Source organism: Apium graveolens, chromosome 7, assembly GCF_009905375.1.
Source record: "Apium graveolens cultivar Ventura chromosome 7, ASM990537v1, whole genome shotgun sequence".
Classification (NCBI taxonomy): Eukaryota; Viridiplantae; Streptophyta; class Magnoliopsida; order Apiales; family Apiaceae; genus Apium; species Apium graveolens.
In genome coordinates, this window is record NC_133653.1 from 181,236,717 (window position 1) to 181,261,905 (window position 25,189).

Below are 25,189 nucleotides of genomic sequence, written 5' to 3' on the forward strand. Positions count from 1 at the left end.
TTTATTAATGAATATTATTTTGAATATTCATTCGAGGGTTTATGACTCCGTTTATTTTATTAATGAATATTATTATTTGAATATTCATTCGAGGACTTATGACTCTGATTATTTACTAATTATTATTCTTTATTTTATTAAAGAATAATGTGTCGATAATCAAACTTACTTTTGATTATTCAAATAAAGATAGTACTTTCGTATAAGTATATCTTTGGTTATTTAATATTCATTTCAAGTATAAGTTTTACAACTTCTACTTCAATTATTTTTATAAAGATTATTCTTTATGGGAATATTATTTAAATAATAATATTCAAATATTTTCTAATATATTGGGACTGATTTATCTTATTAAATCAGCATCACTCCAAACATTCTTAAAAATGTTTTGCGAGTCTTCAAAATGATTTTAAAAGTTAGAGCGGATCCCAAAACTCATTTTTATATTTAAGATCCTCCTTTCGAAGGGGATTTAAATACTCGCTCAAAACCTGAGGGATCCGGCTCTGTGGAATGTTTTATATTCGCAACAAGGTTGCTGTCTTGATAAAAGAGTTTTTGATTACTTACCCAATACTCAGGAAGTAAAATTCTTGGAACAAGTTAATCCATTAACAGGCATCGCCTGGGAAATATCGGTGAGTTTTCCTTTCCAACTAGATACGACTTCTTGTTGGAGCCGTATCAACAAGTTTCTACTTGGGGAAAGTGGGGACGAGCCTTACGTTTCAGAGTCATGGATTTCATCTGAACTAGGAGTGGCGTAAGTGGTCGAGTGGCGCCGGCCCAACCTAATTATATTGGCCCAAATGGCCTGGAACTTCCGCTAAGACGGTTCATTCTTTAGGAGTCCAGTGTGCGGTTGACAAGTAAATCCGACAGGTTCTCCTCTACATGTAGAAAATAGTGGGGTTGTACTACTGCGACTGGTCATCGTAAGTGGTTTTCCTGGCGCGACAAACTCCCGTAATGAGTTCATCATCCAGTTGGATATTTCTGCAACACTACCCAGAGCACCTCGATAGAAAGGCTACGGTTGGGCGATTGTTGAGTGTTGGCAGGGTCAAGCTTTCAAAATGATGTTTGCATCAAATGAAGTATCTCGTAACTTCATTTTATTTTGATGATATTTTAAAGATTGATTCTATACAAGTTTTGTCTTGTAGCTTAATCTATGGGATGAACTAATTATAACTTGAACGGTGGTAGTTCAAGTAGTATTCGGAAAAGATATAAGTATATTGGAGTATCTTGTAACTTCATCTTTTAAACTTATATCTAGTAAATGATAATCTTATGCATGACAAAGATTTTTATATTATGCATGGAAGAGGACTTCCAAGATTTTGAAAAGTATATATACATATATATACTGAATATTTTGCGACTTGGTCGCGACAAGATATCAAACTTGGTTCATTTCTTCTTGACCAAGACTTTCATGAGTACTATGAGAATGCTCATATATTGTAAATCATTATACATATTATTTTGGTGGGCTTGTTGCTCACCCTTGCTTTCTTCTTTCATCACACAACATCAGATAGACAAGATGAACAGGACCAAGCTTCCAATTCGCAAGCGGTTAGAAAATGTTCCGCAGTTTTCTGGAAGCGTTGATGCCACCATAGCTGAGGTAGGAGCTACCAATAGGCTAGGTTTTCAACTATTGATGAACCAGACTTATGTATAATATGAATTGTAATAATGGCAAAGAAATGTAAATTTATTCAGAACATTCTTGAGGTGTAATGGCTTATTATGTGGAATAAAATGACTTGTGTTATTTTTTTGGGTCTTCATCTCTGAGACTATAACTTGCGGTGTGTGTGTGTATATTGTGGGGTCACAGTACGCAGTAATTGGTTGATTGTTAAGATTAAGCGTTGTTAAGGGATATGGAACTCGTGACAACCCGAATCCCCGACCCCGGATTTGGGGGTGTTACAATTTCCCTTGGTTGTAATCGCACATATATAGTCATAACTTACCGTAAATGTTAAGTGTGTACTCGTCCTTAATGAGGATAATCCACCAGACTATAGAACGAATAATCATAAGTGTACGAGTGCATAGTACGAGATAAGCCCAATAACTTTTCAACAAAAACAACCGTTGAATTCGGAAACAAGGCTCCTAAAATACACACCAAGTTAAAACGCCTATTCTTTTACAAGGACAACTTGTAAGACCACAAGATGAGGCATTCGAATATTATCCAGGATAACGGCCCCTGGACCTACAAACCACTTACAGACCAAGGGCGGATCCTAAGTAATCAAAACTTCTCCGAAATCTCCTTCACGTCGCTTGTTCAATCGTTCGGGTTCATTATTATTCCGTCAAGTCAAAAAAACAACCTCTTTTTCAATTTAGTTATCGTTATTCATTTCGTATCGTAAAACGACCATCCTTTACGGCCAAAAGGCTCGGGGCGCGTCTTAGAGGTCAGGAGACATGTTTTTCGGTTCAGAGCCTGAATCTTTTCTTATTCTACAATGATCGTAATTTTTCCTTTCAAGTTATGAAACATCTTTTTTCCGAGAATTTAATGACAATGTTCATTTTTTTGTGGGGAAACGATCACCACTCACGGTTAGCACCGCTTAGGACTCGCCCAGAACTCCGGATACTTCTTTCTGATCAATTGTCCAACTCATATCTAAAAAGAAACTTGATAAATTATCCACATCGATTTTATGTTATAACACCCATCTACGATACATATAATTTAAAATTTGAATATATATATCACCGGATAACAAAAAAGTAGAATAAAATAAATAATTGACGAGTTACTCATGAATAACCGCACAATATGAATGTGTACATAAAACAAATAAAAATAAGAGGGCACATCAAAATAAATGGGTAGGTCATATGAACATCGTTAGTGCTTGGCGGGGACACACTGTTTTGGAAAACTTAAATTAGTGAAAATAATAATAATCCTGTAAAAGTAAAACACAAAAAAGAAGGACATCACCAGAGTCCACCACATGATAATGGACAGTGACACTCAATAATAACCAACTCCACCTCCTCCATGATTCTTTACCTAAACTCCGATATGAATCCAATTATATACTTACAAATTACAATCCAGCCCAGCCCCCACCTGTATATTCCTGAATCCAACTCTATCCCCCCCACCCTATAAAACATTTTGTGATATTACTAATTATTACTATACGAAGTAAAATGTTAGAAATTCCCCATTTTTAAGAAAAAATATATTTGTGCAACCTTACCAGATCATCACTCGAAATATACATTTGTGGAAAAGGATAAAATATAAAGATAAAATCAAAGTTTAAGCAGCTTTGATTAATTTTAACGTTATATAGTAAAAATATGTGGAGGTGTGAGCCTAAGCTTATTTGTCGTGAATCCCGAGCTAGAGGATAAATACAACGTACACGCATATATAGCGACACAGATACATATATGATATACTAGCCTACCATATATCACCTCTTCATTCGTTACTACTCCATTCAACAACTTCCCTAATACGTCGCCGTTGCTATTTTTATACCGTTTCCGGGATTATTGCTTTCTTCTTCTTCTTCTTCGCGATTCTGGTGATTTTTTTTTTAATTTTTTAATTTTCCTTTAATTATTCTTCCTTTTTATGCATTTTTATTATTTTAAATATATATGTTTCTTTTGCATTTAATGCGGTTTTGTGAAGGTTATAAAAGCGCAGCCCAGGCAGAGAGATAGAGACAGAGAGAGAGAGAGACGAGAGAGATGGAGGCGCAAGATGAAAATTCATTATATACAACAAATACAAATCCATATAAAATTACTATTGGTGTTTGTGTTATGGAAAAGAAGGTGAAATGCGGCTCCGAGGTTCTGTTCCTTGTTTGCTTTTTTCTTCCGAAAACAACTCGAAAAATCCGAATCGTGTATATATTTCCGTGTCCTGTGCATTCGTGTTTGTTTATAGTGTATTTACCTTTTTTTTGATGTTGTTGTTAGGTTTTTTCGGGGCCTATGGGCCAAATATTGGATAGGCTACAAGCATTTGGTGAATTTAAGGTGATTACGGACTATACACACTATATGTTTGTGTATATGTATATATGTAGACTGTGGAGTTTCATGTCATTGTAATGTTATCTGTTTGTGTTAGCGTGATTTAATAGATTAATAATGTTGATTGTAGATCATACATTTCGGTGATAAGGTTATACTTGAAGAGCCGATTGAGAGGTACTATTTGTTTGTTCTACTGTAGAATGGTGGTTATCATGCTGTTATTTGATTGGTGTTGAGATTTAGCATTGAATTTGTCGTTGTATATTACTCGGTATATGTTGTCGTTTATAATGCAACAATGCTCTTTATCAGTGTAAGTGTCTTTACTTCGTACTTAGTAGGGATTTTTGGTGGTGGTAGTACTACTGTTACTAAAGATTGTAATAATTGGATGTAAGGTCTGCTTTTAGCGGTTACGTGCCGACTTGCTGTCTAAATTCCACTCCAGACTCATTCTAGCTGATAAAATGATAGGAGCACGATATCTTGTTTAGTATATAATGTAAATATAAACAATTAATTAATGAAAATGAGTATATATATGTAAAGAATAGGCAACACTTCATGGATATTTTAAGTAGAACTTTACAAATCATGTTTCAGGGATGTAACAAGGGATATATGTAACTAATAATGTAATTTCTGTAATGTTGAATAACATAGCATTCCTTTTTGTCAATAAATTAAATCATTTTAGTTACGGACCACGGTGCACATAGAGTGAAGATCTTTTGTCAGGTCAGGGCCTCTCACCTCAATTTGTAGTCCTAAGCCAAATTTGGTAATGGGCCCTTCATATGTAAAATATTTATATATATGTTCTTAATGTAACTGTAAAATATTAAACTAAAATTGTACATTGTTCATATTAATTCATAATTAAAATGGCTTCAATTTATTAAATTGAAAAATCACAGAAAAAAACGTAGTTTAGATGAGGCTATGATGATACATTACTTCTGTTTACGTAGATTTATTACTTTTGTCATTGTTTGGACGTGAACATTTAGCTGATTAAATTGATATATTGACAAACTTTAGTTATAAATTCTTTGATATATTTTAATTTATTTTCTAAAAATTCAAAGTAGATACTAATGTATGTACATTCGGGGCCCTAAAATGTGATGCCTTGAGCGGTGGTTTAGTTGGCTTTGAATAGAGTCGGCTCTGTGTCAGGCTATGAGATAGATTGGTTTTAGTGATAGTGTTTAATTTTTTTTTTTTGTGATTAATATTAATTAGGTGGCCGATATGTGATTGCTTGATAGCGTTTTACTCTTCTGGATACCCTCTTCAAAAAGCGGAAGCATATGCTGCTTTAAGAAAGTAAGCATTTTTCTGTTTTTCTATTTCTTATTTTTTAATTTATCAGTCTTAAAATTCATTATTTTATGAAGTAAATTGATTGTCAGTCTCACATCTCTGTTAGGACTATAGATTTCCGTAGAGATGAAATGTAGCAGAAATAAATCATTTGCAGCAGCGCAGTGTGATCTTCAGATGCTTACTGCAATTGAAAATATACACATTATTATCTGGTTATATATCATTCTATGCTTGTTATGCTTGTGACGTGTATAGTCACATATTCTGACTTGCATAATTGCAGAAAAATGTAAAATGTCTTTGGTTTCTTAATAGAGGATTGGTACTAGCAAAAGCTCTTAAAACTTTTTTTTCTTAGATATTTTTATTGATGTAATATGCAAATATATGTTCTCATTGTCATCGACTCATTAGAGCTTCAAGCTTTCCACATTAATTACATTTGTGAATTTAAGCAATATAATTCTACTAATTAGGAATCAATGGAAAAGATAGGTAATTCCTTTGTGAATCATATGTTCACAGTGTCGGAAACCAATCTACATATTAGGATTTTTACATTCGTATAGATATGTAGAGCCAACCATATATTTACATCTATCCACACTAGTACATTTGGATGCTCGGCAGCAAACTAGTAATTAAAAATTGTACCTTTATCTCTCTGTGTATATTATAGGTGTATACATTTAAATGCAAGTCTTGTATTTTTTGTTACCTGGTATATTCACGGTTGGATTATTATGATTTCTTCTGCATGTTTAGACTACTGTATTTCCTCTTCTACTATGTCTATCCTTAGACTTTTGGTGGTTGATCATAGAGGTGCTGCCCTGCATGACACTGAAGTGTTACTTTCCATTTAAAATATTTGTCTTCATTTCTTGTCTCACAATGCTCTTCGTGGTTCTTACTTCAGGCCTTTTCTTGTGAATGAATTGGATCCTCAATACCTGCTTCATGATCGAAGAAAAGTATATGAGGTACTTTGACATATTATATTTTAAGGAGTTTAATCTGTTAATGTGCTAAACTAGATGGGCTGATATACGATTCATCAATATTTATTGATGAAATTTGTGTATCTTGTTAGTACGAAGTATTAACACTATTGACGTTGTTTTCATATTAGGCTGACCAGAATTGTAGGAAAGCTTCCAATATATATCTCAAATCTATACTTCTGGCAAAATTAACGCTAAATACAGTACTTATCTTTATTTAATAGTATTTTTTAAGAGCTTTGTAAAGAAATATATGATTAGGGCTTTGCTTACATTGCTCATCACTAGGGATTTCATGTATATACTTTTGGCAAATTATTTCATGATACAGTACTTGTCTTTATTTTCCTAGTGATTTTCCTAGAGCTTTATTAAAGAAAAATATGATTGGGACTTGGCTCACATTGCTCTTTAAGTTTCTTACTGAAAGAAAAATGGATGGACTCCTGTCAACAAGACATTCTATCTGTATATGCCTATGCTTACAAAATTTGGTTATTGTACAACTTCAGCAGCCTTTAAGTACTTCAGAGATTTTCCTTTTGTTTCTAGTATTAGTTAGCTTTAATAAGTTGGTTAGTTGCCCCTTCAAATAATTGTGCTCTGCTTCTCCTTTTTTCCTTTTTTTATATACCCACACTGCGTTGTCATTGGTATAGTGACAACATTTGTTGTTTTCAATTTCTTGATGTCATCCTTGGTTCAAAACTTATCAGAAGCTAATGGTTTCAAGTTGTGAAATTGGACTAAAATTTTAACAATGTGAAGGGCTATTATATGAATCGTTAAAAAAGGCTAATAGAGGAAGTATTGGACAATTAGACAAGATAAAATTAAGGAAATGGTTATGTAGAAAAACTTGGTGACATGAATTTATACATTTGTATCGGATAAATTGGTGATTTGCAGTGTCGATCATTCCTTGTTTGGGACTTTATATGAGCTTCTTTATGGACTGTGCACTTAAAACTTGATTCGACATCTTTGATCAGTGTTCAGTTTTATCTTTTGAAATAGATACATTGCATCTACCTATAGTCACACGTGGGTCAAATATTTTTCTTGACATGTGAATCTGCTAAGGTTGTAGCTGAGTACCTGCGAAGATTATACCTACCGGTATTAATGATATCAACTCTTCTAGGATCTATTACATAGATTTTGTACTGGGGCCTTTTGCGACAGCTCTAGACATGAGTTCCATAATAAATTCGAATTAGTTACTAATCGTCCCATGGAAAACGAAATAGACCATAATGTATGTGTTGAGAAGTTCGTGTAGTGCTAAAAAGGGTCCAGACTATCATCCATGTCATTCTTGGCTTCATAGCTTGAGACTTCTATGTTTACCCTCTACTTCTATTTAAGGACACTAACAGTTAGGGTGCAAACTCCTATGCGAAATGTTGTTTCCTCCATTTAAATTCACATATTGTATCCCCAGTAGCATATAGACCACTTAATGAGTAAAATTTGTATTTTATTAATAACTCAAATATATCCGAAGCTCAAACTAAAAGTTTATTACATAACTATATAAATTTCATGTTTTCTTTTTTTCCCTCTTGTCATCGTGTAGGTTATAACTTAAAAATTATTTTTGGTGATTCAGCGTCTCGAATTGTATGGTATTCCTGTTCCGAGATATGCTCTTGTTAATAGAAATGTGCCATATGAGGAACTGGATTTTTTTGTTGAGGAAGAGGATTTTGTTGAAGTTCATGGGAACCGTTTTTGGAAGCCTTTTGTGGAAAAACCAGTTGACGGTGAGCTTTTGGATTCACACGAAGTACATGATATTTCCCTTTTTGCTGCTATTTTCGCTAATGTAAGACCACTGATGCCATGTCTTGGCTGTTGATATATGGATATACTGAATATTTAAAAACAACATTCAATATGAATTTAGTTCTTTTAGTTTATTATTTTATTTTTGTTTCTTAGTAGCATTGGATGATAGAGAATGTAGTATAGTTGATCGACATCTAATTGGATTTATAATTTTGAACAAGGTTTCCATGTTTTTTGGTAAATGAATTCCTTTTAAACAAGAAAAAAATATATAAGCACAGGGTGACAGACCTACAATATAAGGAGCAGATCATCATCTTCCTCCATACCCTGCAACCGAATGGAAACAAAGATAAGAAAATGCACTTTAAAAAATTGTTTAAGATACCTACTATGTTGGTGTAACTAAATGATTGGCCCTTGATCGGCTGACACACCTATATTTTCGGAAACAACACAAATCATTGAGTGAGAAAGTTTGTTAAATGGAATATGACCAATACGAAATAATGTTAACATGTATTCTTTCCCCGTAAAAATTTATAATTGCAGTTGATGCTTTAAATTATTGGTACAATATCATAATTAAGCTCGGTACTAGTTCTTATAGGCCCTTCGTTGGTGTTATTAATGAGATGGATTCATGATGTAAGAAGTGGACAGATACTTGGGTAATGTGATGACACATTAGGCCTTTTAATGTGAGCTTAAGTACTTAAATTCCCAAATAAAATTTAAGTCCAAATTTAGTTGTAAAATATTGTTGTAATTTTGACTTTCTCGGTAAGCAATTTTCTTTCTCTTTGGTGCAGGTGACAACCATAGTATAATGATATATTACCCTAGTTCCGCAGGCGGGGGCATGAAGGAATTGTTTCGAAAGGTGAGAGTTGTCAAAATCTCCTAGGTGTCTTATTTTGATTTTCAACTCCTGTTGCATATCAAGTTTTCTAGTGTGCTGTAATATTTTTATGATTACTTGTCGGCTTGCAAAGCGTTTTAGTATGGTAAGGTGTACTATTGAGTGTTGAGTATTGATGCTTTTATCCAATTGTTCTTTTTATTATATTAAGGAGAGATATCATATGTGCATGTTGTCTAGGTTTTTAGCTCTATCCTTCTAGTCTTTTTACACTCTCAAATTTGTCCTTAAGTAATAGGTGAAAAAGGATAGGCGCAAGTGCAAGGCATGGTTTTCCAGGACAACTATCTTTTAATTACACAGGCGTACATCCTCCTTGTCTTGATTATTCCTTTTAGAGTGCATTTTTTTTATCGTATGAGATTGAGCTTGAAGTCGTCAGTTAGCAATCCTAACTGCGTACATCTTTACTAATTTCCTTTGGCATACTCCGTGCATGGTGTACATACATTTTTGCATGCCAAAATTAGAAACTATAGAGATAGAAGGAATCATCCTATAGTAGCAAATATTGAAATCATGAGAAATGAGAGCGTAGTTTATTAACGAGAGGTGGTAGTGCTGTTTTTATGAGGTAGGTTACACAAATACTCACAAACACTTGCCTCCACTATAGTTTGAACCCTTGAAGGTAGCTTAATGGAAAATGGTCAACCTCAATGGCTTGAATCCTTTACCTCCACTAATGCTTTCTCGAATCAGTGGAAATCATTCAGAACATTTCACGATTATATTGTATTTAATAAATGTAATTGATTGTTAATTTAATCATTCGAACTATGTTATCATCTAATAAAACTTAATTACCCATTAATTATTGTTGTTATACATCCATTCTCCATTTGTTGAAGCTTGTTGCTGCCGCCTTCAGGTTGGTAATCGGTCTAGTGAGTTTCATCCAGAAGTAAGAAGGGTGAGGCGTGAAGGCTCGTATCTGTATGAGGAGTTTATGCCAACTGGAGGAACAGATGTCAAGGTAATCTGTTGTGCAATGTACTCTCCCTGTTCCTTTGTCTGATCCACTTTTCTCTTGCACACATTTTAAGACTCATGAAAAAGTTACTAGTGAGAAAAGAGTCAGACAGTTGGTCTTTTTGGGACGGAGGTAGTAGCTTTCTTGATGATTGTATTATCTCATATACTAGATACCGAATGCTTATTCTATTCTTCATATGACCAACGAGTGTCTTTTTTTTTAAAATCCTAGAGCTTATTATGAAAGCCATTTTAGGCTGTAAAGAAATGTGCTCCTTTTAACTTTTTCCTTTCCTAACTTTACCAAGATTTGTAGTGTGGCACTATATATATATATATTAGTAGTTATGATATATGTTCTAGGTAATGTTTGTTTAAGAATGTAACAAAGAAGGGAAGAATGTCTCTTAAGAATTCTTCACGAGCATACATGAAATTGTTCGAGTCTATAAGTCACCAAAATAAGCAGCACTAGTTTTCTCCCGTCATATATATATATATATTCTGGTCTTCTATGTAGTAATGCTTAGTTTTGTTGGTCTATTCCAGCTGTATTTTCTTAAAAGAAAAGAAAACAAGGATTCACCGTATTTACTTTGAGATATTGCTATCATTGTAGGTTTATACTGTTGGCCCTGAATATGCTCATGCAGAGGCAAGGAAGTCTCCTGTTGTTGATGGAGTTGTTATGAGAAATCATGATGGAAAAGAAGTAAGTTACCATCGAAATTGAAGTTATTAGATACTCTCTTAATAAACTAGTTAGTTTCCTTTTAGGATCTTCACCATCTATATTTCAAGCTTGTTGAAAACTCATATTTCTCGATGGGGAGAAATGTAATACAACTAAACCTTTTATCCGCATCAATTGCATTCTAAACGATGTCAACTTGTTTATTATCAGGTCAGGTATCCTGTACTTCTCACCCCAACTGAGAAGCAGATGGCAAGGGAGGTCTGCATTGCATTTAGGCAATCAGTAAGTCAATTTAAACAAAAATCTGTGCAGTTTCCATTGCTCAAGACTAAATCCTGAAGGAATATTTCAAAAATCTGTGTAATTTAAACTCACATTTTTGGATGGGGAGAAATGTAATACAACTAAATTCTGAAGGAATTTTTCAAAGAATGTTCCTATTGTTTTTCATATCATATACTTAATTAGTCTAGTGAATTGTTCAAATTGACTCGTGTTGAACAGAACTGTCTGCTTACTTATTACAATACGTTGATGATCTATTATATGTATGCTCAATGATAAATCCACAGGCTTAAGCTTAGGTGCTGTTTGGATCACGGGTACATAGACCGCTTAATGGGTGTAGGAATGTGATACTGATACATTTATCTATTAGAATTTCATTTCCCAAGAGTTGGAATCCCATGAACGAAACAGCCCCTTAATATGCTGTCCCCGTCAAGAAAGTTTAGCATCTATTATAATTTATACATCGTCCTGCTTTTTCAGGTTTGTGGTTTTGACCTGTTGCGTTGTGAAGGCCGTTCGTATGTTTGTGATGTCAATGGGTGGAGCTTCGTTAAAAATTCCTACAAGTGAATCCACTATTTCCTTGCCTAGTTTATTAAATAATTTTCACATTTTGCAACTGTGCTATAATGCTTATACTCGGCCTTGAAAAAGCCTCTATGTCGATTTCGTCTTTCTTTGTAAAAAAACCCTGTACGGATATGCAGAATGAGCTGAAGATGATACTTAGATATTCTGTGTCCCTAAAATATGGTGTCTACTAAATAAGCATCCCGATCACATCTCTCAGTATAAAACTTGAAGGAATTTTCGTGAATATTTTTTCTATTGGTATACTTGTCCCTCCTAATATCACCATAGATCATTCGCTCCTTGTATGAAATTATTAGGAGCAATATAATTACGGGTACACCGTTTGAAACTGGCGACTCCTTTTACCTCTTTGTTCTAGTTTACTTTTTTGACACCCTTTATCTTTTTTCTCAAATTTCCCACCTTGCCAGTTGCTGGAAACCTTGTATGCCCTTCCTCTTCTCTTTTAATCATCATTTTCGGCAAAATATCACGTTTTCATTTGAGGGTTTATTAAAAGATGGAAAGCCTATTCTCCATATAACAGTAATTTAGTAAATAAGTACTATGTTTTGTCTTTGCTGTGTGTTTTCCTTACTCATGATTCATGAAATACTTATGCTTTCAACGGATATATACAGGTATTATGACGATGCTGCTTGTGTTTTGAGAAAGATGTTTCTAGATGCAAAAGCCCCCCATCTTTCATCTACAATACCACCAATTTTGCCTTGGAAAGTTAATGAACCAGCTCAACCTTCTGAGGGACTAACTCGGCAGGGAAGTGGAATCATCGGCACATTTGGACAGTCAGAGGAGCTCCGTTGTGTTATTACTATTATGAGACAGTAAGATTGACATCCTGTAGTATATTTCCTTGTAAGGAAGCACCTTTTATTTACCTATCGATGTGCAGTGGTGATCGAACTCCAAAGCAGAAAGTAAAGTTGAAGGTGACTGAAGAAAAACTATTGAATTTGATGCTTAAATACAATGGGGGTAGACCTAGAGCAGAGGTAATATTTAAATTTCTATCATCCAATTTATTCAGTTTTGTAGTTTTGTTTACTCGGAGTTTGTGAGGATTACAACCTTTATATCATATTTTATCTTGTTCGGCAGACAAAACTTAAAAGTGCTGTCCAGTTGCAAGATCTTTTGGATGCTACAAGAATTCTTGTTCCACGATCCAGGTACTTATAGAATCTATTTTTAATAAAACCATATCTGAGTGAAATTTAGCTCATGTAGTATGTAGAATCATTGCCATCTAGGTGCCCACACTATCGGAGGCTCAATTTTCAGATTATTTACTGTTTATTCTTGATCTGCTCAAATTCGGTCAATAGAAAAACTTAATTATTCAACAGAAGAAAAAAGTAATTACTTTACTCGTGTATTAGATTTCCGAATTACATGATCAGTTTGAAGATTCTAATGATATCAAGTGTCAAACAATGGAAAGTTTGATTTGTTTCCTGAAATATATATGGTATTTGATAGAGCGTTAATGATTCAAATTCAGTCCTGAAGACAGACCCCTCTCACTTTTTTTATGACACTGTAAATCGATGCTCTTAGTCACTATGGACTATGGTTTATATTCTATGTAGATGTATTCCAATGGTTAAGTTTGATATATGACATTACAAGAAAACCCATGTTTATTTCGCTCAGGCTTATAAATTGTATTTCTTTTTCTAGCTGCGGGCTAAAATCTCAAACTTCAAACATTTATTTACCTATCCCTCTCCCTTTGTTATACAGATTTAAATTCAATTACCTCTTCTGTTTGTTATATAGAGCACATCGATAATATGTTATCTCTTCAAATTCTCATTATTCTTCTATTACATCTAGCTGGTCTCAGTTTGAACTTCTATTTTGTGGTTATAGTGGAAAACAAATTTTACAATATATTTGTTGATATTTTGAGGTTAGTATGCAAAATAAGAAAAAACTTTTTATGTAGACTAATGATGAAATACCACTCTTATTAAAAGGGCAAATAAATCGTTATCACTTAATTCTATTAGTAAGTGTTTATATTATTGTGAATAGTTCACATTTGAAGATTGTCCCGAGTTTCTTATCAAAGTAAACTATTGTCTTTGGCCTGATTGGAAATTTAATATCTATATAGGCCTGGCCGGGAAAGTGATAGTGAAGCAGAAGACATTGAGCATGCTGAAAAACTTCGTCAAGTTAAAGCGGTTCTTGAGGAGGTCCACCTACAAACCCTCTCAGTTTTGCACTATTTTTTCTTCAAATTTTCATGAAGTCAATATTTAAACGTCTATTTCAAGGATTTTTACAGACATCTTTTGGCATGAATATGTGCTAAAATGTTGATGTGTTGGCCATCATCATCTTTGTTTGGATTTTCCAATATTGTCATAAGACTTAATTAAGTTGTCACATTTCTCTGATGTATTGCTAGAATTTTTCAGAAGTACGTAGTTATCAGTATAGATTTTTTTAATGATGTTCTTCCCCAAATCAATCTCATTGATAAAATACTAAATTTAATCTGTCGTATGGAATCATTGATATAAGGTTAATGTTCAGATATTATCGGGGGAAAATAGCTACTGGCTAGTATTTTCACAATTCCTGTAAGAATTGACGGTGCTTACACCGCTATGTCCAAGTAAAAAGTAATTACGGGATTCTTTGGCTTTTGTCAGCTTCAAGTGATCCATTTTAGGTTAATACTACATGAATGTTCTGTCGTGTTGGTGTCTTTCAAGTGTTTTCTGTGAGACGCTTTTGACTTGCGTTTCTTGAATGTCGAATACATGAGTAGAATCTTCTTAGTAATGAAGCAGCAAATTATACTCTATTATGTAATTTTGTTAAATGTTCATTTCCCCATCTTTTTGAATAGAATTGTTATAGTAAAAGCAACACTTCTACTATCCAGGGAGGGCATTTTTCCGGAATTTACAGGAAGGTTCAATTAAAACCTCTAAAGTGGGTTAAAATTCCAAAAGCTAATAGTGAAGGTGAGGAAGAAAGACCTGTTGAAGCATTGATGGTTCTTAAATATGGGGGTGTTCTTACGCATGCTGGCAGGAAACAGGTGTTTTTATTTAATATTATGTATATGTGTTAGATTGTAACTCTTGGATGTGATGTACCTTTATATTTGAATCATGGTTAATGGGGTATTTTCTTTATAAACGTTTCTGTTTTGCCCTTGACAATTCTGGCAGGCAGAAGAACTGGGAAGATATTTCCGAAACAATATGTATCCAGGTTGTTAACACTTCCCACTCTAATTTCATTCAAAAGTATGTATTGTTTTATATCATTGACCTAATTGTGATATATGTATGTATATCTCTCTCTCTCTATATATAAATGTATGCCATTGTGCTAGTACTTAATCTCATAATAATGTCCAAATTAAGCCCACTAGGTTGCCCAAGTGCAACAAATTTCAGTATCCACCTGGCCACCTAGTGATGCAGAGCACGTAATGAAGAATTTATTATTGATACTCTTTGATTTATGTATATATAGATAAAATGACTTCAACTAAATTAGTAGCTTTAATTTTTTTAGGACTAGATAAACATTTCCTTGTTTAATTCATTAATTGTGGTAGTTGATTATTATTATTTAATAGGAAATCGGTATCAATTAGGAATATGTTCTTTTTATTAGGATTTCATTATACTTTGTGTGCTTTAAGAATATATCTAATGATTTTATTTGTGTTTTCGTTAACCCTCTCTTTTGTGAATTGGTTTATCAGACCAGTGCTTCATCTTATCGTACATTGTCGTATTGAAGAGGCAAAGATCCAGTTAGGGTCATTTTGTATAAACTGGTTATATGCTAATAGAATATTTCAAGTCGAAATTAACTAGTTGGGGGTATACTAACAAATTTTGACTTTTACTACTTATGAGTGAAATTTGAAAAAGAAGGATGCCTTTCATTAAATTTGTAATTTGACTTGTCAAAATTCAATATTACCCTCAACACATGCAATCTCTAGTATTTAATGTCATTTTTTTGTTAAATTATATCAGCTGAGCTATCTAAATATACAAGTAGATAAATTACTTCTAATTATAAGTTTTAAAATAACTTTAATAACAAGTAACTTCTTTAATTAAGATAAACCAAATGGCTACTAAGGCTTTTAATTGTATAAAAGAGAGAGATGTTTCAAAAGTAAGTTTAATAGGGTATATCCTGTGTGAGAGAAATAGCAATTTAGAACCTGTTTCAAAATTTGTGTTTGAATTTTGATGTATTCACACCGTTAATACTAACAGTCTAAACAATCAGATATTAGTAACCTGAAGGTAGAAAAGAATTTAATTGAGGTGCTGAAAGAAAAATAATTGTAAGAAAGATATAATCTATTTACCAAGTACAGATATAAGAATAAGGAATGATTAGAACCTTAATTTTTACAATGGTGTTCCTCAAATAATCTCTCATATTGTAACTATGGATCTCAAATAAGCAAATACCATACTGAGTTTGCCCCCTAAACAATTACAAAAGAAAATCTATCCACATCGTAGGCATGGTACCTAGGAGGCAAGGATGCGGGAGTGCGAGTGCGTAGTGCGGGGACGCGAGAATTCGACAAATATAATAATATGGGGACACGGCGGGGGGACACGGCATATATATAAAAAATTCTTATATATTTCATGTTAATCATATTAAAACCTATTACAAAACCAAAAATTGCATGAAAAATGAAACAAATGTATAATTTATTAAGCGAATACACAAAAATACAAGTACAATCTTTTAGTTTATGCAAAAAAAAAAATGAGAATTGACACTTCTGTGATGACTAATAGACATGGGTAGGTAATTTGGTGAAAGTAGTTTGATAACATAGATTTGGACTACAATTCTTGAACATAAAATTTCAAATTAGTATACCAAAAGAGTCCGCTTGTCCAATACGGGACGTGTGTCCGAGTATTCGACATGGAGACTCGGCAGGTAACCCGAATGTCCCTGCTTCTTAGCATGGTACCAATGTAGTTGACAAGCACCGCAACTAGAAACTACACATATATCCAGAACTAAACTCAGAAAGTATGTGCAGAACATACAACACTCAACTGCACATCTCTGAAAAAGATGTAATTGTCTCATGTGTCTTTTAGATAGTTCGATAATAAAGAAAAATTACAACATAATCATAGAACATCTCGCTCCAAGTATACATGCTTTGTTGCCAGGTCCGGGATTATGGGAAGAGCTCTGTACTGCATTTCAGACAAATTTGGTGTAGAAATCCCCAAGACCAGGATGTTTCGGAGTACCCCAATTTGCTGTTATAAGACTGTTTAATTACTCCGAGAGCACTCATTAATAAACTGGTTACTGGTTTAATTTGTGCAAGGAAATGTAACCAGCAGGATATTAAAATACTTAAACTCAAATCCTTTTTTGTTACCCAAACTTTCCATTTTTGTCCTCATACCCATGTCCACCGGACACAACATGGGTGTATGAGATCTGGGTCGGGTCCTTAAAATAGGGCACTTCATCTTGCAACATCCCAGTCATAATGAAATGAAAGGTCTCCTCGAGAGAAAGGTCTCCTCGAGAGAAAGGTCCATGAATGACTTGTTCTATGTTAGTTTTTGGATTTTATGCTACATTTAACAATACAAGTGGATCTTTATAATTTTTTTGTATTAAAAAATAATACAGTCTACGGAAATTTTAAGTGTAGAGTCCCCGTACCCATGTCCAAATTAAGTTCCATATCCAAGAATCCTAAATATTTTAAAATTAAGATTCTGACTCTTGGATCCGCACCTGTGCCTGACACTCATACCCAAGTCCAAGTATATTAGATTTTTTTTCAGTCTTCTGAGAACTCAGAAGTCGACCTTCATTGAAATTAATTCTTCCTTTTTAGTTTGATTTTAACTATCTATATGAATACAAGTTATGAGCAGAAAAGTCGTAACTTTACTATAGTTTGTCAACATTAGGAAGACTGAGTTTGTTATACTTGCGTTTTCTTAATGAATTGAAGCGGGATGAATAGTGTAACATATATCCTGTAGTCCTTTTTTTCTAATGATGTTCTGTATGTTAGTTTTATTGATTTGTCTGTTCTTCCCAGCTGAAGGTTCTGTGTGTCAGTTTTATTAATCTGTAATTTTTCTATTCTTCTCAGGCGAAGGTACTGGTCTGCTTCGTCTGCATAGTACATATCGACATGATTTAAAAATATATAGCTCAGATGAAGGCCGTGTACAGGTATATTCTTTAAACACTCGTGGATTAATTTTGTTGCATATTTTAGTGTGTTTTTGCTATATCTAGGCCGTATTAATTGGAACTCATTTCTGCTTGGAATGATTTAGTTTTCCTGCTTGTTATTTAATTTTTTATAGCTATACCTGTGCCTAACTGTTTTCATAACAGATGTCTGCGGCTGCATTTGCAAAGGGCCTCCTTGATTTAGAAGGACAACTAACACCAATTTTGGTATGCATAATTTTTTTAATCTTTATTTCTTTGTTTGTTGTATTGTGTTCTTTAGATGACTGACATGCTTCCCATCTAAAGGTTTCACTTGTTAGCAAGGACTCCTCCATGTTGGATGGACTTGAAAATGCCAGTGTTGAAATGGAAGAAGCAAAGGTTTGATGTGATCATTCTTCATATCACAATGTATTGCTTTTTGTTGAACTTAAATCAAATTCGTTAGTGATTGACAAAACCATATTTAAAAGTTGCTCTATTTTAATCCCAGGCTAGGTTGAATGAAATAATAACTTCAGGAGCAAAGACAACTCAGAGCAATGGATCACCTGCAAAACCCTGGATGGTTGATGGAGCTGGGCTTCCTCCAAATGCTTCTGAACTTCTTCCGAAATTGGTTAGTCGTATTTAAGGACACAACAAATAGTTGTACTTACTATCGCGAATACTGTGTATTCTATTGCAAACTTCTGCAATCTAAATTCTAATCGAGGTTTAAATAGTATTGTTGGTACTATCTTGAATACTGTGTTCTCTCTCTCTACATATGTATCGTTGGTGCTACAGCCTAAATCACCTAATTGTATTGCTCATTGCGATAGTCTTTACTAGAATAGTGTCAATATTATGTAGATTAACAATCCAGATGTTTTCTTTTGTTTTGATCTTAACAGGGAAACACTAGTATAGGATGAGTTGCATCTTTACTGAAGTGACTGGAATAGGAAGTCATTGCAATCTATTCCAGATTTTAAACAATCGAAGAGGATTAGGAGATGCTCAAGTATTACAAATTAAACAAGAAAACTATTTAGAAATTAATACTAATAAAACCTTAATTCAGCCTTTACAGTTCAATCTGAAGCTTTTATCATGTAGTTACCAGGAATTTGTCAACTTTTTCATATTACAGGCTTTGTTGGCCACAAGGCCCACAACAATGCCAAGTTTGGCCCTTACACAATTAGTGATAAGGTTTTGCTTTGTACTTCCTTATTTAAAGCGTCCATCAAAATATTTTTCAAAGCGGATTACGCTACTAGTCATGCTTTTCTCTTTTACGGACTTTACTTCTGTATACAATATTTATACGTACACATAAAGTAATATCAGGATATGCTAACCTCCGAGAATATCAGCAATTGTCATGTACCTGCTAATTCCTAGTATATCTACTGGTTCTTTATCTATTAACTTTTGTCCATTCTTTTATACAGGTAAAATTGACAAAGAAGGTCACCGAACAAGTGCGGCTTCTTGCTAAGGATGAAGATGAGAAGCTGGCAGAAAAAAGCTCGTATGATGTTATCCTCCCATACGATCAAGCAAGGGCATTAGGTAAAACAAATATAGATGTTGATCGTATTGCTGCTGGATTACCCTGTGGTAGCGAGGGATTCCTTCTAATGTTTGCTCGATGGAGAAAACTTGAGAGAGACTTATATAATGAACGAAAAGAGTGAGTGTCTGTGTTGTTTACCTCAACATTTTACGAGTTCTGAAATTAATTACACGCATAACGTTTTTCACTCCTGTGCTTGTATCACAGGCGTTTTGACATTACACAAATTCCAGATGTTTATGACTCATGCAAGTAAGTATTTGCTTTAGCACTTTATGTTTGATGCAGAGAGTATTGCATGATTACCAATATGTGCTATGTATTCCAATTTTTTAATTCCTGCTGCTGAAAGTATTAATGTCTTCTTGCTTAGCGATTTTTTTGTAATGTCTGCTTGTTATAAATTACAAATCAATTTTAAAGACTTTCAAACTAGTTCATAATATCTTTAGTTCAGTTCTCTGACAAAACATTATTAAGTGTGGTACTTGTGAAATTGTCCATCCCCTTTTATAGGTATGATCTCTTGCACAATGCGCATCTTAATGTAGAAGGGCTGGATGAACTCTTCAAAGTTGCTCAGGTAATGAATTAAGTTAATTCTGACTACATTGCATTTTCAATTGTTTCATATATTGCTGGAAAAGAGCAATTTTTTTTTCCACAAGCATTGCTTCTGACTGCATATAGAATGCATCTTGTCATATAGCTAAATTTCCCTTATTTTTAAACGTGCTTCTGGGTTTCAAATAGAATGAATATCAGATGCACGGAAATTGAAGTAATTAAATTAACTTTATTTCTATTATTATTACTTCTCCCGAATTTCAAATACGGAACAAAGCGAAAGTAAAATTAATTTTAGATTATCATAAAAAAAAAATTACCTTCAATTTCGCTACAATACTTTCTCTGAAGTGGGAAAGGAAGAAAAGGGGGAGGGGGTGACTGAAAGCTGTTTGGGATTTTTTTGATTCCAACTAGAACCATATATTCTTCTTATAGATCTTTTGTATTTCCATCCATGTGACTTGTACTTGTTAAAATTCGAGAGCAGATAATTCTTTTTCACTTTTCTTTATTTATTCTCTTCTGCTTCTCTCTTCTCTTTCCTAAAACAATTCAGCAGCAAGACTTAGCCGTGTAGTTTAGGTGGAAGCACATTGTGTTCTGTTTTAAATAACGAAAAAAGTTCTATTGTTACAATATGGTTTATTTTTACTTTGTTAGTAATTTGCTATTAATTCTAATTTTGATTCTGGAGTAACATGAATTTAGTAGCTATAAACTTGGGGCATTATGTTAACTATATGAGGGCCATAGTCTTGGACTGACCTGCTTTCGCTATTTAATTTCAGTTACTTGCAGACGGTGTTATTCCCAATGAGTATGGTATTAATCCAAAGCAGAAATTAAAGATTGGGTCAAAGGTAAACATCACATTATGACATGTCTAATTTTTACGTTATCCTTATTTTTCCTTTAATTGTTCGGAATATTAGAAAAATCAGAAAAGGATTTAATCAAAATGAAGAAAAAGTCACACATTCTAAATGCAGACAGTAAATCCGGCTCAGAGTATATGGGTTTGATGTGAACTTTTGTTTCAGGTTCTCATTTATATACGACATGTCATAATAAGTTACTCTTAGCTTTGGCTTACTATGATTCGCTATTCTTGTTAGTTGTACACTCTTCTCGCAAATTTTACAGCGCTGTCCGTAGGCTATCAAAATTACAGTCCTCAGTGTCCTCTACTTGTTATATTTATGTAGCAACAAATTTCTGTAAAATGGCATTATCTGACAGGCAACTTTCATTAGTATACTTGAATCTTTACATCTCAGATCGCTCGACGCTTGCTTGGTAAGATTTTAATTGATCTAAGGAACACTAGGGAAGAAGCAATCAGTGTTGCTGAACTAAAGGGTAACCAGGACCAAGAATCAACAATTACCAAGACCGTAAAGGAACCAACTCCAGCGAAGACTGAGAAAGAGTCAACATCTAGTAAGACAGTGAAAGAAGAACAAGATCATCAACGAATATCTCATATCAAAATGGAGGACACCAGGAGGAACAGTTTCACAAGCGACGTGTCAATGGATCAAGAGGAGGATGATGACAAAGAGATTAAATATCGGTTGGATCCAAAGTAAATGCAGAATCTCTTTTCTTAATGAGAAATTTCTGTTCATAATATGTTGTTTGTGATGTACACCAATATGGAAACAGCAAACATGTTTTTATAATATTTTACTGAGTCTGTACTGAATTTTTTCCTTAGGTATGCTAACGTAAGGACACCAGATAGACATGTTCGTACGCGCCTTTACTTTACATCAGTAAGTATCCACTATATCAATTTTAGCAACTCATTTCGATTTTCAGATGATTCATGACTAGCAAAGTTTTGCTTGATGTTGCCTCGTCTCACTTCTCCCTCCACATGGCCTTGGCAATGTAATGGGATAGATCATTATTGTTACTGTTCATTTTGTTGGTATTCACCAGGTCAGAATAACCTTTACATTATTCATTCCACAGGAATCACATATTCACTCCTTAATGAATGTTCTTCGCTACTGTAACTTGGATGAATCACTTCAAGGAGAGGATAGCATGTTCTGTGATAATGCTTTGGAACGCTTGTTTAAAACAAAGGAGCTTGACTACATGAGTTACATTGTTTTGAGAATGTTCGAAAACACGGAGGTGGGTGCATCCTTTCATTTTATATGATAAAGCTTGTATAGATAGCTCGGTTTCTGTTTCTAGTTTCTCTAGTATCTGCGTGCATCACTTTGCCTCCTCACTTTGACATATGTTCCAATCTCCTTGATCCATTTTATTTTATTTTGTTTGGGTTATTACAGAATCAGATAGTGACAAATACATAAGTTGTACTGAGATCCTCACCTCTTGTCACTAAGAGGAGGGTATCTACTTTGAAATGTTCCAGGGAATCGAGATGTTTATTTATACCCTCCTTTTGTGAAATACTTTTAAATATGTTGTAGTATACACAGGTTTGTTTTTAGAAGCTAAAGTCACCATTCCTGTATAAATCAAACCTGAATAGCTTTACACTTGGCCTAAAAGAAAACCTGAATAGCTTTACACTTTGTGTAATAAAACAAGAATTCCTTGCTGAAGCTACTTTGCTAAGAACTCCTGTTCAAACTTTTTTGGAACACTTCATCAATATTAAATACACGATTTTGTAATCGAATATCTTGTTAACCACTAGATTGCATCTATTTTTTAACATTAAAAAGCTTTGGCCAAGTGCAATAGTCATTTTAGTTAATCCGTGTTGTCCTATTGCTTTGTGAGATATCTGATCTCTGAATAGTGTTCCTTACATTTTCCTTTCATGTTTAAGTGGTATCCACTTAGGTGGTATCATTATAATTCTGTAATTTTGTTTGCATGGGTAAACTTCTATTTTCACCTACGCATCTCCAGTCCTGACCATCTTCAGTCCACTATTTTTTTGCTAATTTATTACACCCGCACACATCAGGACCCGAACTCTTGACCTCCCGCAAGGGGGACAAGAGCTCAACCGTTGCACCAACCCTTTGTTGGCCTTAGTCCACTATTTGTTCTTACTTTGATTAAATACATTTGGTCAGACTACACACTGTGCTTTTCTGCTTTAACCTTTTACAAATTTACATTACAAACCTTAAATACTTGCATTTGAATGTGATCACCCATAGTTGTTCAAAGACATACCGTATTTTAATTTTTCTTGTCCATAAAGAGCTTCAAATATTATATATAACCTGCACAGGCACTCTTTGATATGCTCGAGTACTCGGTACAACTGCTTTATTAGGGATTTAATTTGTGATTTAGGAAGATATTGTTTTACTGAACATGTCATTTATGTACATGCATTCCTGATCACCTTTTTGATGTATTTGTATCTTGTGCTATATATGCAGTTGCCTTTAGAAGATCCCAAACGATTCCGAATAGAAATGACTTTTAGCCGTGGTGCAGATTTATCCCCCTTGGAGGTAATAATTTTATCGTTGATAAGAAATGAAACAGTTGATTGTACTACAACTTCTACTGCCAGTTGATATTGTTTTACTGAACATGTCATTTATGTACACACAGTGCTGTTTGAAATGGCAGTCCTAAAATGTCAAACCTCGTCATATCCTTTAGATCTATTCTAATAATTTCATTTTAGACCCATCCATTGTTTGGGTAAAATTTTCAAGAATTGTTCCACTTGTCACATAGTTCTTGACTGTTAGTAATTATTTTTTGAAATCTGCAGTTCTTTTTAATTTTGATTTTTGTGGTAAAGGTAGAATCGATATGTTACAACTTCCTATACAATTTTAACCACCCGCCATCTCAGACACGAGTACTATCTTTTTCCTATATAATTCCACTTGTCACATAGTTCTCGACTGCTAGTTAAATTGCTTCCTACAGAGTATGATAATATTTTAACCAATGAACAGTTTCAGTTCAATGTTCAAAAGTGTATCTTGTTTTGCTTTGCAGAAGAACGATAGTGAAGCTACTTCATTGCATCAAGAGCACACGTTACCGATAATGGGGCCGGAGAGACTGCATGAAGCAGGGTCATATCTGACACTGGAGAAGATGGAAGCAATGGCTCGGCCGTTTGCTATGCCGGCTGAAGATTTCCCCCCTCCATCAACGCCACAAGGATTCTCTGGGTACTTCTCCAAAAGTGCAGCTGTATTAGAGCGATTGGTAAATCTTTGGCCCTTTAATAAGCATGGGAACACCAACGGGAAGTGACTGTTAGTTCAACTTTATAAACCTCTTCCCCCGCCTGTGATATTCCTGTTCTTTTAATCTTGTATATCTGCAACTGTAACCGGTTTCTTTACTTAATAGGTCAAATTTTGAATTATAAGAAAAACAACATTTGTTGTTATATAGTCGCATTGGATCTGATTTCTGTTTTTTCAATGAAAGTAGGTACTACTATACTTACTAATGCGTCCACTTTATCGGGCGGTACACAGCACAAGGTGTTAAAAAACATATGGTCACTAGAACTTGAGTGTACCAGTTGACTCTTTTGGTCACTATATTAAGCCAGTTATATCAACAGCGGTTTCAAAAGCTCAGAACACCACGACTCAGTATCAGAATGTGTTTCCGATGGACAAAGGCAACAGAGTAAAATCTGCAAATGCATTACAAGTAGTCTAATTTTCTGAATGTGAAAGAGCTAATGCAGGAGAATGGAAGTCCAGTTTATCAAAAAGAATACAACCACAACGTCACAGCACGATTTTCAACTATTGTATGCTACGAAATATAAACTTGCAAGATCATGTCAGCATGATAGTATTTAAATGTGATACATATGTAAGTCGTCAATTGTTTCATCTAAATATGTTAAATATTAAAGTATAGAATTTAGTCTTAAATTTGAAAATTTGTAATTGTCATTAAAAAGTTGAAATCTTGTATCATTTGAGTCAATTTCCAGATGATCTTAATACAAACTTTCAAATTATTGAAAAGTTGAGTCATTTTAACATGATTAGTTTGAAGAATTTTGATGAGGAGTGATGTCTTTGATAATTAACCCCCAAGTGCATTCCCGTTGGACCTTGTAAAGAAACAGTGCCATTACTTAAAAAACACAGAATGATGTTGCATATAAATCAAGATCCTTTTGTAACAGCTCAGAAAATGAGCCTTTGTTATGACCAATTGCA

At 34.0% G+C, this 25,189-nt stretch overlaps 1 protein-coding gene across 3 annotated transcripts; it reads left to right on the forward strand.

The window, feature by feature from the left end:
• Nucleotides 1-3,148: 3,148 nt before the first annotated feature.
• On the forward strand, nucleotides 3,149-24,456 carry LOC141671883 (inositol hexakisphosphate and diphosphoinositol-pentakisphosphate kinase VIP2-like). Of its 3 annotated transcripts, none has more exons than XM_074478307.1 (31): nucleotides 3,149-3,587; nucleotides 3,698-3,861; nucleotides 3,991-4,050; nucleotides 4,178-4,224; nucleotides 5,296-5,379; nucleotides 6,299-6,362; nucleotides 7,996-8,149; nucleotides 8,987-9,057; nucleotides 9,968-10,072; nucleotides 10,691-10,783; nucleotides 10,976-11,050; nucleotides 11,540-11,625; nucleotides 12,274-12,480; nucleotides 12,549-12,648; nucleotides 12,755-12,825; nucleotides 13,776-13,857; nucleotides 14,556-14,714; nucleotides 14,848-14,890; nucleotides 17,808-17,890; nucleotides 18,059-18,121; nucleotides 18,203-18,277; nucleotides 18,390-18,515; nucleotides 19,336-19,577; nucleotides 19,668-19,712; nucleotides 19,977-20,043; nucleotides 20,819-20,890; nucleotides 21,308-21,615; nucleotides 21,748-21,805; nucleotides 22,008-22,175; nucleotides 23,414-23,488; nucleotides 23,991-24,456. In XM_074478307.1, exons 2-31 carry the CDS (start codon nucleotides 3,757-3,759, stop codon nucleotides 24,252-24,254), a joined length of 3,252 nt encoding a protein of 1,083 aa, XP_074334408.1. In that variant the 5' UTR covers nucleotides 3,149-3,587; nucleotides 3,698-3,756; the 3' UTR covers nucleotides 24,255-24,456. The 3 variants fall into 3 exon arrangements, with proteins under 3 accessions (XP_074334408.1, XP_074334409.1, XP_074334410.1); XM_074478308.1 differs by having other exon boundaries at nucleotides 3,150-3,587; nucleotides 3,698-3,843; XM_074478309.1 differs by lacking the exons at nucleotides 3,149-3,587; nucleotides 3,698-3,861; nucleotides 3,991-4,050; ... (1 more) ...; nucleotides 5,296-5,379; nucleotides 6,299-6,362 and having other exon boundaries at nucleotides 8,100-8,211.
• Nucleotides 24,457-25,189: the final 733 nt, after the last annotated feature.